The 14,284-nt window shown below is 45.6% G+C and overlaps 1 protein-coding gene across 1 annotated transcript in view; it reads right to left on the reverse strand.

Moving 5' to 3' along the window:
- The window catches only part of SBF1 (SET binding factor 1), a gene marked incomplete in the record, with an annotated part of 417,110 nt that overhangs the window by 353,724 nt on the left and 49,102 nt on the right, over positions 1–14,284 (reverse strand). The window contains 1 exon segment of the mRNA XM_078779651.1: positions 11,155–11,240. Within this exon segment, the coding sequence (XP_078635777.1) occupies positions 11,155–11,240 (86 nt within the window).

The following is a 14,284-nucleotide window of genomic DNA, read 5'->3' on the forward strand; positions in this document are numbered from 1 at the left end:
GTCCATCTCTCCTGACAAAGTGGAGAAGTTTCTGTCAAACCTCGACCCTGATTCTGCAACTGGACCAGATGGCATCAGCCCACAGGTCCTAAAATCCTGCTCTACCACTCTATCACCACCTCTCTCTGTCTCTTCACCCTCTCTTTTGCTCAAGGTCATCTACCATCTGCTTGGAAATCAGCCAACATTACCGCTTTACACAAAAAATGTGCAAAAACATATCCTTGCAACAACAGACCAATCAGCCTGCTCCAAATCATCAGCAAGGTCATGGAATCCATCATTGCTTCTGACATTAAAATCCTTCCTCTTCTCTAATGGATTGATCTCTGATCATCAATTTGGAGTCAGACCAGGTCACTCTACTCTGCACATGCTGCTTCTGCTTTCTCAACAATGGATGGAGGTTCTCAATTCCAAACAGGAAATCAGAGCTGTCTCCCTTGACATATCACGTGCCTTCGATACAGTCTGGCACCCCGCCCTGCTCACCAAACTCTCCTCTTATGGGATCCATGGAAATCTTCCTCTTCTGGTGAAACTGCTAAAATCAAGACACACTGCTCACCTTCATCCTTTCATTACCTCCGCCACCGATGGTGGATGGAGGTTATGTTTTCACCCGTCTGTTTGTCTGTCTGTGAACAAGATATCTTAAAAAGTTGTGGAAGGATTCGGAAGAATTTTGGCCGAGAGGTAGTGTATGTGACAAGGACGAAATGATTAGATTTTGTTGAAGATCCGGATTCGGATCCGGCTAGTATAAATTTTTTTCAGTGATTCTTCACCATTGGGAGATAGGGCCAAAAACGATATATAGCAGGATATCTCAAAAAGTTATGGATTGATTTGGTCGAAACCTGGTGGAAAGGTTGTGTGTGTGACAAGGACTAATCGATTCGATTTTCGTGAAGATATGAATCTGAATTCGACAACGATTCTTCACCATTGAGTGATAGGGCTAAAATTGGGCAAGGTGTAGTACCTGTCAGCACCCCTTACCAGGGTAACAGTCCGCAGCCATGCGGTTTAAAATGGCAGATGGCTCTGCACATCTGGTGGATGAGAGTCCAGTCAACTCCAACAGCATGGGCGGAAGAGGGTGAATTCCCCAAAGGCCAGCAGAGGGACAGAGAGGAGTCGCAACCCCAAGTCTAAACCACTTGTGTGTAACAGCCATAGAAAGGCAATATGATGGCAAACACGCCATCATTGCCCGAGTAGACTCGACATCATCATCAGGGCTAAAACTGATATATAGCACGATATCTCCAAAAGTTATGAATGGATTTGGATGAAACTAAGTGTATGAGTTGGTGAGGTGAAAAGAACAAGCCGATTAGATTTTGGTTCAGGTCTGATTCCAGATCCGGGCTATCATTAAGATACAAAACAAACTATTCAGCCTGGCAGAGGTATGCTCTCTGTCGAGTGCGGTTCTAGTTTGTTTGTTTGTGAAAAATATATCTCAAAAAGTTGTGGACAGGTTTGGATGAAATTTTATGGATAGGTTGGGTATGTGAAGGACAACAACAACAACAACATGCATTTTAAGGCCATTTTCCCTGCTAGAGTGGGGGTTAGCCTTGCGGTCCCCATGACAATCTTCTCCATTTTGCCCTATTTTCTGCATCTCTCCTTGTTAACCCCCTTGCCCGCATTTCTTCTTCCACCATCTTTAGCCAAGTCTTTCTCGGTCTTCCCGGTCCTCTACTTCCTTCGACATTCATTTCCATCACTCTTCTCAACCAGTCACTTTCATCCTTCCTCAACACATGACCAAACCATCTCGACCTGTTCCTCGTGTTACGTGGTCCTCCCGGTAACTACCTGGTCTTGGTGACCCCCGGACCGTGGGAGGAACCCCGCCAGAAAGATATATGATTTATACACTTTCGTAACGCAATCAATATGAAAGACACAACAATTCAAGTCAATAAGAAACCCCCACACCAAGGATCCGGATTAATGGATAATATATTCCCAATCAACCAACAACAATCAACCCTCAATATATTCCCAATCAACCAACAACAATCAACCCTCAATCAACAATATTACTAAGATGTAGACTCATCAACAATAGCTCTAAGATGGCCATCTTATATATTCCTCCCTTGAGCCCCACTCACGGCTCCCTCCATGGTCAATGTCTCTCACAATGTCTCGGGGCCCCTGTAGTTCGATCTCCGCACGCGGGTGGTGGAACGGACCCTTCCTGACGTGCTTCAACCGTGCACGTCCCGTACCGGGAACGGCCGCTGCAGCGGACACCTCCTCGGCAGCCCACCGAGGTCGGTGCTCGTGATCGCGGCTCCGGGGCTCGCAAAGCGCGCGAGGCCCCAGGCGCCTGCCGTACGCGTCCTTGTAGACGATGAGGTGAACGGTGCCGGACGCTTGGTTCCGTGCAGGAACCCACGGCAATTTGACGCGTAACCGGTAATTACCCCGCGCAGGTAACTCCTCTCGCCAGACGGGCTTTTACACTCAGCGTTCCCCATGCTGATCAATATCGACGCCGCTCGTGTCGGAGCTGGGCGAGGAGCTGAAGATGGCCGCTTTCTCCCGGACCTCGTGTCTTTTTCTTCTTCCGGTTCACCATCCCGTTTCCGGTCTCCTGTTATCAGGAGCGCCTCTAATCATTTAACCACAACAACCTTTAATGGAATAAACATTAATAAGCAATGACCTGAATAGTAATTCACCTAAATCCGGAATCCGTAACACTCCCCCCCTTCAAGAAAGAAAGTTTGAACCCAGCGAAAACTTTCTTTGCAGGCCAACTTTGATAAACAAACAAGATAACTCACACCCCAAATCATCAGTTCCCCCGGGCACAATTATCACATCTCAAAAACAAAGCAACAAAATTTCACAAAACCCCCAGAGATTCCAAAGGGAATTCACTCTGGACCAAGCGTCAACACTTCTAGTTTCTCTCGAATGCCGGTTAAGGGGTGGTGACCAAAACCCCAAAGTTAAACAACTCGATAGCACTTTTTCGGGAGGCCAAGCTGAGTATACACTTCATGGACGCCTTAAGGAATGTGGAGTTCACGGTTAGTCCGGGGAGGAAAGTTCATTACATGGACGCCTTTAAGAACGTAGTGTTCACGGTTAGTCCGTGCAGGAAAGTTCACTACCTGGACGCCTTTAAGAACGTGGCGTTCACGGTTAGTCCGTGTAGGAGCCCAGGCTCGGCGGCTCCGCCGTATATAGTGCTTCAACTTCTCCGGACTCCTAACAGTTACGGTGGGACCACTTGACCCAGTAGTCACCTGACTGGCGGTCTCCGTCTTGGCCAGTGCTCTGACAATCATTCTTTCGGGGGATGCCGTAACTCTGGGAGCCTCCATAGTAATATCGGCTGCTACCAACACCAAAACTACCGCCAAATTGCCCTCTTCTGTAGACCTCTCGACGCCTACGAAATGCCTTCCCTACTGTTATGGCTGCAACTGAAATGCCTACTGAAACCCTCCAAATCCTTACCATTCCAATTCTTCTCTGCCTCTCTGGCGTCTTTTGCGCTTGCAAATGTGACAAAGCCGAACCCTCTTGACTGTTGCGTTTCCCTGTCTTTTACCAACCGCACTTCCACCAGCGGCCCATATCTGTTGAAGACAGAGGTCAGAACTGCTTCCTTTGTTTTGAAGTTCAGTCCCCCTACAAATAACTTGGTACTTTTGTCGCCATCCCGAGCTGGTGTGGTGTTATTTTCCCTGCTGGGCTCTTTACCAACCCCCGGGTTACCATAAACTTGACCCCGGCCAAATCATTCCCGATAACCACAGATACTCCCTCTACAGGAAGCGTGGCTTGTAAACCGACGGTGACCGGTCCTGACACCAAATCGGATTCCAAATGGATGACATGAAGTGGGGCACTAACACAGCCACCGATCCCTTGCAATCGAACACTATCACCAGTTGCTGTACTCTTTGACAATGGCAAAATGGCTTCAAGCATTAAGGATTGATGGGCTCCTGTGTCCCTCAATACCCTAACAGGTCTTGGGTTAGTCAAGTCTCCCTCTAGTGAGACAAACCCCTCATAAATAAATGGTTGGTAACTCTTCTGTGGGCGATTTCTTACGTTTGCCATCGCATTCGGAGTTGTACTAGTCGGACTCCGCTCTGGGTTGTCCCTTTTCATGAGGTAACAACTGGACATCAAGTGTCCAGGTTTTTTGCAAAAGGCGCAAGTAGGCCCGGACGAAAAACTCGTGGTCTGCCTCGGGCCCCCCGGGAAATAAGTTTGTCTTGGGCCCGTAGCCCCCTGATTTCGAACAGTTGGGGTATCAGAGTTGTCCCCATAATCCTCTCGAGGCCGCCGCCATGTATTGTCGTTCTCCGCACCGGGTGTTCCATAACTCCCCTGCTGAAGTCTAGGCGAGGAGCTAGGTTTGTGGACCCCTATCCGGTGTGTTAAGGCATAATCATCTGCCATGGTGGCTGCGTCCCACAACTTTGGTACTTTCTTTTCCTGCAGGTACACTTTCATGTCCTCGTGGACACACTGTTGAAATTCCTCCACCAGGATCAAGTCACGCAATGCTTCGAAGTCTTTCCCGACTCCTTTTGACTCACACCACCGATCAAACATGTTTTCTTTCACTCTGGCAAACTCCACATGGGTCTCACTCTCCCTCTTCCTGGCATTCCTGAATTTTTGCCGGTAAGCTTCAGGAACCAACTCATAGGCTTTGAGAATGTGCTTCTTCAATACCTCATAATGTGCACATTGGTCCATTGGTAACGCCGAATAAATATCTTGAGCTTTACCCACCAGCACACTTTGCACAAGTATGGTCCAGGCCTCCTCCGGCCAGTTTAACTGTCGAGCCACTTTCTCAATGTGTGGAAAAAATTTAGCGACTTCCTTTTCACTGAAGGGTGGAACCAGCCTCACATGTCTGCCCACATCCCAGGTGTTCTGGCTAGGTGTCGGCCCAGTCAGCAAGGGTGGTACCTCTCCCCGTTCTCTCATTAACTCCAGCTCCTTGAATTTAATTTCTTGCTGAAGCGCCATGTCACGTTCCTTTAATTCCCTTTCGGCTTTTCTCTCCTCCCTTCTGCTTTCCTTTCCTCTTCTGATCTTTCCTTTTCTGCTTTCCTTTCCTCTGTTTTCATCCTTTCTAACCTTTCCTGGAGTTCTCGTTCCACTCTCCTTTCTTCTGCTTGTTTCTCTTCTCTCCTCTCTTCTCTTCTGCTTTCCTTTCCTCTTCTGATCTTTCCTTTTCTGCTTTCCTTTCTTATTCTGCTCTTTCCTTTTCTGCTTTCCTTTCTTCTTCTTTGATCCGTTCCGTAATTGCAACTCCAGTTTCCGGAGCTCAACGTCTTCTGGTTCTTCGGGTAGCCACTCCCAGGCTAACTCGTCCCATGTTCCTAATCCCACCATAGATTGTATCACCGCGGTCTGCAACTCTGCCTTCCTCAAATTAGTTCGGACCTCCAAGTTAAAATGTTTGGCCAATTTCAAGAGGTCCGATTTTAGTAACGCTCGGAACTGTGCCTCACTCGGGGTTACCGCAAAGTTCTGTGCCACAAATGCCATGGTGCCTATCGTTAACACCTGTTAACCTTCACCCAAGACTTTACCACAATTTCCCAAAAATTTACCAATTAATACTTAATTAATAAATTTTAATTAATAAAAATATTATTTTATTATTTTATACAATTTTATATCCGGGACGAGCCCCCAATTCTGTTACGTGGTCCTCCCGGTAACTACCTGGTCTTGGTGACCCCCGGACCGTGGGAGGAACCCCGCCAGAAAGATATATAATTTCTACGCTTTCGTAACGCAATCAATATGAAAGACACAACAATTCAAGTCAATAAGAAACCCCCACACCAAGGATCCGGATTAATGGATAATGTATTCCCAATCAACCAACAACAATCAACCCTCAATATATTCCCAATCAACCAACAACAATCAACCCTCAATCAACAATATTACTAAGATGTAGACTCATCAACAATAGCTCTAAGATGGCCATCTTATATATTCCTCCCTTGAGCCCCACTCACGGCTCCCTCCATGGTCAATGTCTCTCACAATGTCTTGGGGCCCCTGTAGTTCGATCTCCGCACGCGGGCGGTGGAACGGACCCTTCCTGACGTGCTTCAACCATGCACGTCCCGTACCGGGAACGGCCGCTGCAGCGGACACCTCCTCGGCAGCCCACCGAGGTCGGTGCTCGTGATCGCGGCTCCGGGGCTCGCAAAGCGCGCGAGGCCCCAGGCGCCTGCCGTACGCGTCCTTGTAGACGATGAGGTGAACGGTGCCGGACGCTTGGTTCCGTGCAGGAACCCACGGCAACTTGACGCGTAACCGGTAATTACCCCGCGCAGGTAACTCCTCTCGCCAGACGGACTTTTACACTCAGCGTTCCCCACGCTGATCAATATCGACGCCGCTCGTGTCGGAGCTGGGCGAGGAACTGAAGATGGCCGCTTTCTCCCGGACCTCGTGTCTTTTTCTTCTTCCGGTTCACCATCCCGTTTCCGGTCTCCTGTTATCAGGAGCGCCTCTAACCATTTAACCACAACAACCTTTAATAGAATAAACATTAATAAGCAATGACCTGAATAGTAATTCACCTAAATCCGGAATCCGTAACACTCGTCACAGCATCAATCACAGGCTCTATTCCCATCATCTTTCGCAATTCATCATTGGTCTTCCTCTCTCTCAACGACACTCCGCACATCCACCGAACCATTCGCATTTCCACCCTTTCCAGCCTTCGTTGCTGCTCTACATTCATGACCCATGTCTCGCTCCCATAAATCATAACACTGCTCACACATGCAGCATACACCTTTCCCTTCAGCTTCAACAACACTCCCCTCCTCATCAGCACACCACTCAGTTCCCGAAACTTCTTCCATGCACATCTCACTCTAGCAACCGTTGCCGAGTCTGATCCACCTTCTCCATTCAGCATGTCTCCGAGGTAGCAAAATGTTTTCACACCTTCCAGCTTCATGCCGTCTCCAAGATCCAACTCAACATTTCCTCCATCTGCAGCTCCCTCTGTGCACACCTTACATTTGAATGTAGCTGCCACACTGGTTAATGACCCTCTCAGACCACTACATTTTTGATGAACCCACTCAGCGCACATTGTACATTGAATGGATTTCACTCCGACACCCTTCCTGCACACAGCACATGGCCACTTCCCAGTTCTTTCCACCTCACCACATGCTTTACCACTTGCCATCACCTTCGTCTTTCCTATATTCACCTTCAGACCTTTTGTCTCCATACATTCCTTCCACTTGTTCATCTCTTCCTTCAGTCCATCCATACTTTCCGCAATCAACACCAGATCATATGCATACAACAACTCCCATGGTAGACCCTCCTTTACGGTCTGAGCCAGCACCTCTGTCACAGCTACAAATAGTAGTGGACTTGGTACCGACCCCTGATGCACTCCCACCTTCACCTCAAACTCACCACTGTTCCTATCCTTCGTCCTTACAGCTGTGCGCGCTCTTTTGTACATTGCCATCACAACTCTGATCAACCATTCCTCCACTTCTAACTTCCTCAATGCCCATGTCAATACTTCGCGTTATATTGTGGACGAAATGACGAAATGTGACAAGGACGAAATGATTATATTGTGGTCGAAGATCCGGATCCAGATCCAGCTACTGTAATTTTTTTAAAAGTGATTTTTCACTATTGGGGGATCGGAACAAAAACTATATATAGCAGGATATCTCAAAAAGTTGTGGATGGATTCGGACGAAACTTAGTGGATAGATTGGGTATGTGACAAGACCGAATCGATTTTGGTGAAGATCTGAATATGGATTCGGATGTGAGAATTATTTAATTTTTGAAGCGATTCTTCACCATTGAGTGATAGTGCTAAAACCGATATATAGCAGGATATCTCAAAAATGTATGGGTGGATTTGGACGAAACTTGGTGGACAGGTTGGGTGTGTGACGAGGACGAATTGATTCGATTTTGGTGAAGATATGAATATGGATTCGGTTACAAGAATTATTTAATTTTGTAAGTGGTTCTTCACCATTGATGTGGACGAGTTATGACTAAACTTGGTGGACGAGCTGGTTATGTGACAAGAACAAGCCGATTAGATTTTGGTTCAGGTCTGAATCCAGATTTGGCCTATCAGTGGGATAGAAACCATAAACTGTTCAGCCTGGCGGAGGTATGCGCTCTACCGAGTGCCGTTCTTGTTCCTCTTTTTTTCCCCACCTCTGGAGCAAACTCCCACACACTCTTCAATCCCACTTCCTCCCTCCAGATCTTCAAAACAGCTGTTCACCACCATTGCATACCATTCCCCATCCAAAACCTTGATCTTTTCCACCCCCGTTAATCCACCCCAACCTCCCCCCCCCCCCCCCTTCAACCCCCGCTCTCCCTTCAACCCCCTCCCCCCTTCAACCCCCATCCCCCACCTTCAAATTCCCTGTTTTCTTTCCTAAAAGCCCTTGTAGTGTCCATCTTGTTTGTCCCGTGTACCCCGCCTCAGCCCTCTCGCTTCAACAGATCTCCTGATGTTCCTGTTCCCTGCTATTGTTGTACTTCCCTCTCTCTCCCCCTCTCACCTCCCACTCCCTTTATTATATGTCCTATGTGTTAGCTCTCATACGAGCCTAGACTAAGTATACAAGAAAAAAAAAAAGGAAAAAAAAAAAAGAAGGAGGCCCAAGTCTCATCAGGTGACACAATCCTTTTCAGGAGATAACCTCCCTCCCTTTGGTAGCCTTCCATGAGCTCTTGCAACGGCCAAACAAAACGCCTTTTCATCATACATGCCTTGGTATGCATATTGCACGAAGCCTATCATATTTCAAGGGAATTAATTGTCATTTCCCAACTTCCAAAAACACCATACAATGCTTCTGCAATTCCATACGTCATAATCCAGCGAATTTCCAAAACCTAACTGTTCCAGTTGTTTGCTCGATTGAGCGTAATTGGTGAAACGAGAGAAAGTTCAAAAGCTCATTGAATTTCAAGAAGAATCACAAATTCCCAGACCTTTTTTATATATTCACCTCCACATGAAAGATGTGTAACCAAATTGTGCAGACAGACTCCTGTGAATGTCAGCTAGTTTGTGTTCTCCTTCACAAATAATATTACACACCTGTTCCTTACCACCTGTGATTGTGTTAGCCACCATGCCGCTTTCACCCAGAATGCTTTGACCAGATTGCACAAGACAAAAAAATAATTGCAGAAAATAAGCGTCGGATTATCATTTCTAATTTCAACAATAAAAGTCCAAGTGAACCTTAAACCGTCTTCGTTCAACAGAAGCACACAAGGTTAAAAAGAATCACATAAGGTTCAACAGAATCACAAAGGTTGCTGAAGGGCACACTGGCCTATCAGGCACGTGCTTTCCTAAACATTGCATTAAATTAGAAACCGAGTTCCCTTACAAGGAACTTCAACAAATGAGGCAGCCATTAGGTCCATGTAGCCTGTGTAATTTAATGGTTGCCACCATATGGTCTTTTGACCACCCTCCGTCCTTTTTAAATGCCGAGTGGTTAAAGCAGCAAATACCATTCTTTATTCTTATGACCTGGCCGTAGTTTGGCTTGAAGCGCCAAACTCCTCCAGGCAGAGCAGACACTAATCATTATGCCACAGAGTCTGGCTCGAACTATGTTGCACTCCAAATAGGCTTCACTCCAAATATAATTACACAAAATATAGTTATACAAAGGTATAGCTATATTTTGTGTAACTTATAATTTCAAGAAATGAAGTGCGTCGCTAGAATAAAGTAAAACCTATCAGTCATGTTCCAAAGTCTACTGAGCAAGTGAATACAGTAATGTAGCCATAAATGTTTGCAAGGGTTGTTCCACTGCCCCACCCCAAAGTAACATTAATAATTAAATAATCAATAAGCATCCACAACTTACCCTGCTATGCACAAAATCAGGTTAGATAGAGCTTTTCCCATGACAATAATATTGAACTTGTGCAGAGACTTGAACTTGTTTGAACTTGTTGCACAGTATTGAATCAGTATTGAACTTGTTGCACAGTCATGTAACCAGCAGTTAGTCATATGATCAACACATATCCTGAGAAAAAGTTGCAAACGTACCCCTTGGGGGTAGTAACAACTCGGTCACAATTTATGGCAAGAAGTTGAAATAAATTTTATCACACATATTTGGACAATGAAGCTGTCTTTAATCAAATCGCTCATAGTAGTAACCTTGTTACCTTCTTGTTGTAACAAGTGTTCAATGCAGATGTGGGTGGGGCTTAAAGAGAATCTTGGATCGACTAATAAAAATGAGAATAATGACGTGTCTAAATTTGGTGCATTTTGTCAGGATGCCATGGAAGAAGTTTCGGGAACTGAGTGGCGTGCTGACGAGGAGGGGAGTGTCGTTGAAGCTGAAGGGAAAGGTGTATGCTGCATGTGTGAGAAGAGTTATGATTTATGGGAGCGAGACATGGGTAATGAACGTAGAGCAGCAACGAAGGCTGGAAAGGGTGGAAATGCGAATGGTTCGGTGGATGTGCGGAGTATCGTTGAGAGAGAGGAAGCCAAATTATGAATTGCGAAAGATGATGGGAATAGAGCCTGTGATGGATGCTGTGAAGAGAAACAGGTTGAGATGGTTTCATCATGTGTTGAGGAAGGATGAAAGTGACTGGTTGAGAAGAGTGATGGAAATGAATGTGGAAGGAAGTAGAGGACGGGGAAGACTGAGAAAGACTTGGCTAAAGGTGGTCGAAGAAGAAATGCGGGCAAGGGGGTTAACAAGGGGAGATGCAGAAAATAGGGCGAAATGGAGAAGATTGTCATGGGGACCGCAAGGCTAACCCCCGCTCTTGCAGGGAAAATGGCCTTAAAATGCCTGTTGTTGTTGTTGTTTGTTGTCAGGATGCAGGCAGGCCTGCAGTGGGACACATTTACAACCTGGTGCTCCCAAATAAACTCCACTCCATCCACCCTAGTATCCTCCATCCACCCTAGTATCCACAATCCACCCTCTCCACCCACCCCCGCCCCTCCCCTCCCCCCAATACCCTCTCTCCCACCCCAAAACCGACAAATATAAACCGATTTCTGCTCTAAAGTAGAACACACATGTAAAATCTTCGCATTATTACCAGCTGTATTCCTTGGGGGAATGGCGTGTCCTCCCAGTCACGATCTGGGAACCGCTGGATGATCTTGCCCTGTCCATCACCACTTGCTGTAAAAACAATTGGAAAGGAAAGAGGGAGAAAAGAATAGCTTGTCAAAATAGGAATGAAAAGCAGCATTGGGGTGATTGGGAATGCAACTCAACCATGTGTGTTCCCCATGTCATGATAAACACAAAAATAAGATAAAAACATCAGAGAGTGACTGTTACGTGCTCCTCCCCGACCCCCTGGTCATGATGTACCTCTGAGCCCCGAGAGGAGTCACGGCAGAAAAATGTGTTATTCTGTATGTCAAAGATCAATGGAGAAGCCACCCCAATTGTTACTCACAAACAAATATTGTATTAAGATCACACAAGAATAACAGTACAACCATAATAGTATTCAATAGTACAATCCATGTCCTGTGATGGTACCATCAGTTTTGGTAATATAGAACTCACTGTGCTCCAAGTGAGTGAAACACGAACATCCCCAATGTCTCTTATTCCCGGCTTCAAGCCCAAAGTTGATTGGCTCCAGCGATCGACAGAACGATGTCCGATCGAGACCAGAATCCCGTTCGGATGGCAAATACAGTCCCACAGCCACAGCTGTACAAAGGCGCCCTCAAGGCGACTGGGATATCCAAAGGTGCCCTACAGGCGACTGAGAGATCACACCCTCGGGTATGGACGAAGTAACCTTCAAAAAGACACGTCACACACACGCCCCAGATCGACGTCCGGATGCGGTGAAAATGGTCGAGAAGAGACGAAACCGCGAGCAAAGCACAAGTTCTGCGCGAGTCAAAATGGCCGACGACCCGGTATCGTGGCGCACGGCACGGCGATGATTCTCTCCTGAATCGATCGCAAAACCTGACATGCAGGTTGACCGGTCACAGCGATGACAACTCCGTCATAGGAATTCCTCTCCTGGAAACCCGAAAGTTCGCTAGTGACTCTGGACATTCCTTTCACCTTTTGACAATAATAATTGCTATTTCCCTCAAACAACAATAATAATAATACATGGAACCAGAAATGTCTCAAGTGGATGAAAGCCACCACAACGGAAGTGACGAATCCGTAACAGTAACACACCAACGTTGAAGCATTTTACAAATGTGTTAATAGCAAAAAAAAAAAAAAAAAAAAAAAAAAATCAACAAACAAGAAAACAACCAATTAGCCACAAGACAAGCCAAGCATTTAGCAACAAACCAATTCCATATGTTAATTTGGAAGCAAAATATCACAAATTACACAATTACAAATTACAAATTACACAAAATATCACAAAATTACACAAAGGAAGTGAGAATAACAAATGTTAGAAAAAACTGTCGTTAAAAACATGACATTTTTGGAGATAATTGCAAATTACAATTTATGAGGCTGTGCAACTTTTAAGCATCGAGTTCCACAGTTATGGAGGAACTGCCAGACGATTACCAGGTAGTGTTCGATGGCGGCGTTATTGGAGGTTTAGAAGGTGAGATTTGGTCAGAAATGAAGGCAGAAACCAGGATCCGAGTTTGTGGTTGGCTTCAATTTAAACATCCGTCTATAGTTGTACGAGGAGCCCACAAAGCTCTTTGATAATTGGAGTGACGTGATCAAATACACAGGCCTGTATTGCACGAGCTTTGCAGCCATATCCTATAGGAGTCGCAACGTGCAAGACGAAGCAGGTAAGTCTGCTCACGGTAATCCAAGCATGACATTTTGAAATAATCAACCAGAGTGCGTAATCCCACAAATTAAGTGGGAGCATGTTTGGGCAATATTGTGCGTCGGGGACACCAACCTGTTCAGGAGAACAATGTTGTGCATCCAGGACATTAACCAGTTCAGGAGAGCAATATTGTGCGTCGGGGACATCAACCTGTTCAGGAGAGCAATATTGTGCATCGGGGACATCGACCCGTTCAGGAGAACAATATTGTGCATCGGGGACATCAACCAGTTCAGGAGAGCAATATTGTGCATCGGAGACATTAACGAGTTCAGGATAGCAATATTGTGCATTGGGGACATCAACCCATTCAGGAGAACAATATTGAGCAGTCAGGGACATCAACCCATTCAGGAGAATATTGTGCATCGGGCACATTATAACGTTCAGGAGAGCAATATTGTGCATCGGGGACATTAACCAGTTCAGGAGAGCAATATTGTGCGTCGGGAACATCAACCAGTTCAGGAGAGCAATATTGTGCATCGGGGACATCAACCCATTCAAGAGAGAAATATTGTGCACCGGGGACATTAACCAGTTCAGGAGAGCAATATTGTGAATCGGGGACATTAACCAGTTCAGGAGAGCAATATTGTGCATTGGGCACATCAACCCGTTCAGGAGAGCAATATTGTGCGTCGGGGACATGAACCAGTTCAGCAGAGCAATATTGTGCATCGGGGACATGAACCCATTCAGCAAAGCAATATTGTGCATCGGGGACATCAACCCGTCTTTCAGGTTCAAGAACTAGTCAGGTTCACTATGTTTTTTCGTTCAAAATTTTGGTAGATTAGCAAAACTATACATTTTTGGAATACTCAGAGCATGAGGAATCCAAAAATTAATGTTTGCATTTGCATAGACACCTTTGCGAAAATGACCCTCAGGACAGTGATGAAGATCTGTAAAAGCATATTCCTGAATGGTGTAGACCTAGTAGATCCTGTGTATAGGACTTATAGTTCAATCTGATACTAACAAGGCTGCTTCCTTGCTTTATAAACCCATACCTATAACTTCAAAGGACTTGCAATATCATGTATTATGTAATACAGTTATATCACAAATATAAAGACAATGGTTTTCAATTACCTTTGTTTGTTGCTTTTCTATAATCCTGAGCACTATTTTGAGGCCTTTATTGGATTCCTTGACCCAGAAAACATAGGATTAGCGTATTTAATTAAGTTTCTAGGTTGACTAGAAGCCGAGATAGCGCAAAATGTCTGTGCAAATGCCAACATTGATTTTCAGATTCTCCATGCTCTGATGATTCCAAAAATGTACAGGTTTGCGAATCTCCCAAAATTTTGAACGAAATTATATTTGTTAACATAGTGAACCTGACTCTTCATCACTGTCCTGA

Source organism: Myxine glutinosa, chromosome 1 (assembly GCF_964187855.1).
Source record: "Myxine glutinosa chromosome 1, kmMyxGlut1.1, whole genome shotgun sequence".
Lineage (NCBI taxonomy): Eukaryota > Metazoa > Chordata > Myxini > Myxiniformes > Myxinidae > Myxine > Myxine glutinosa.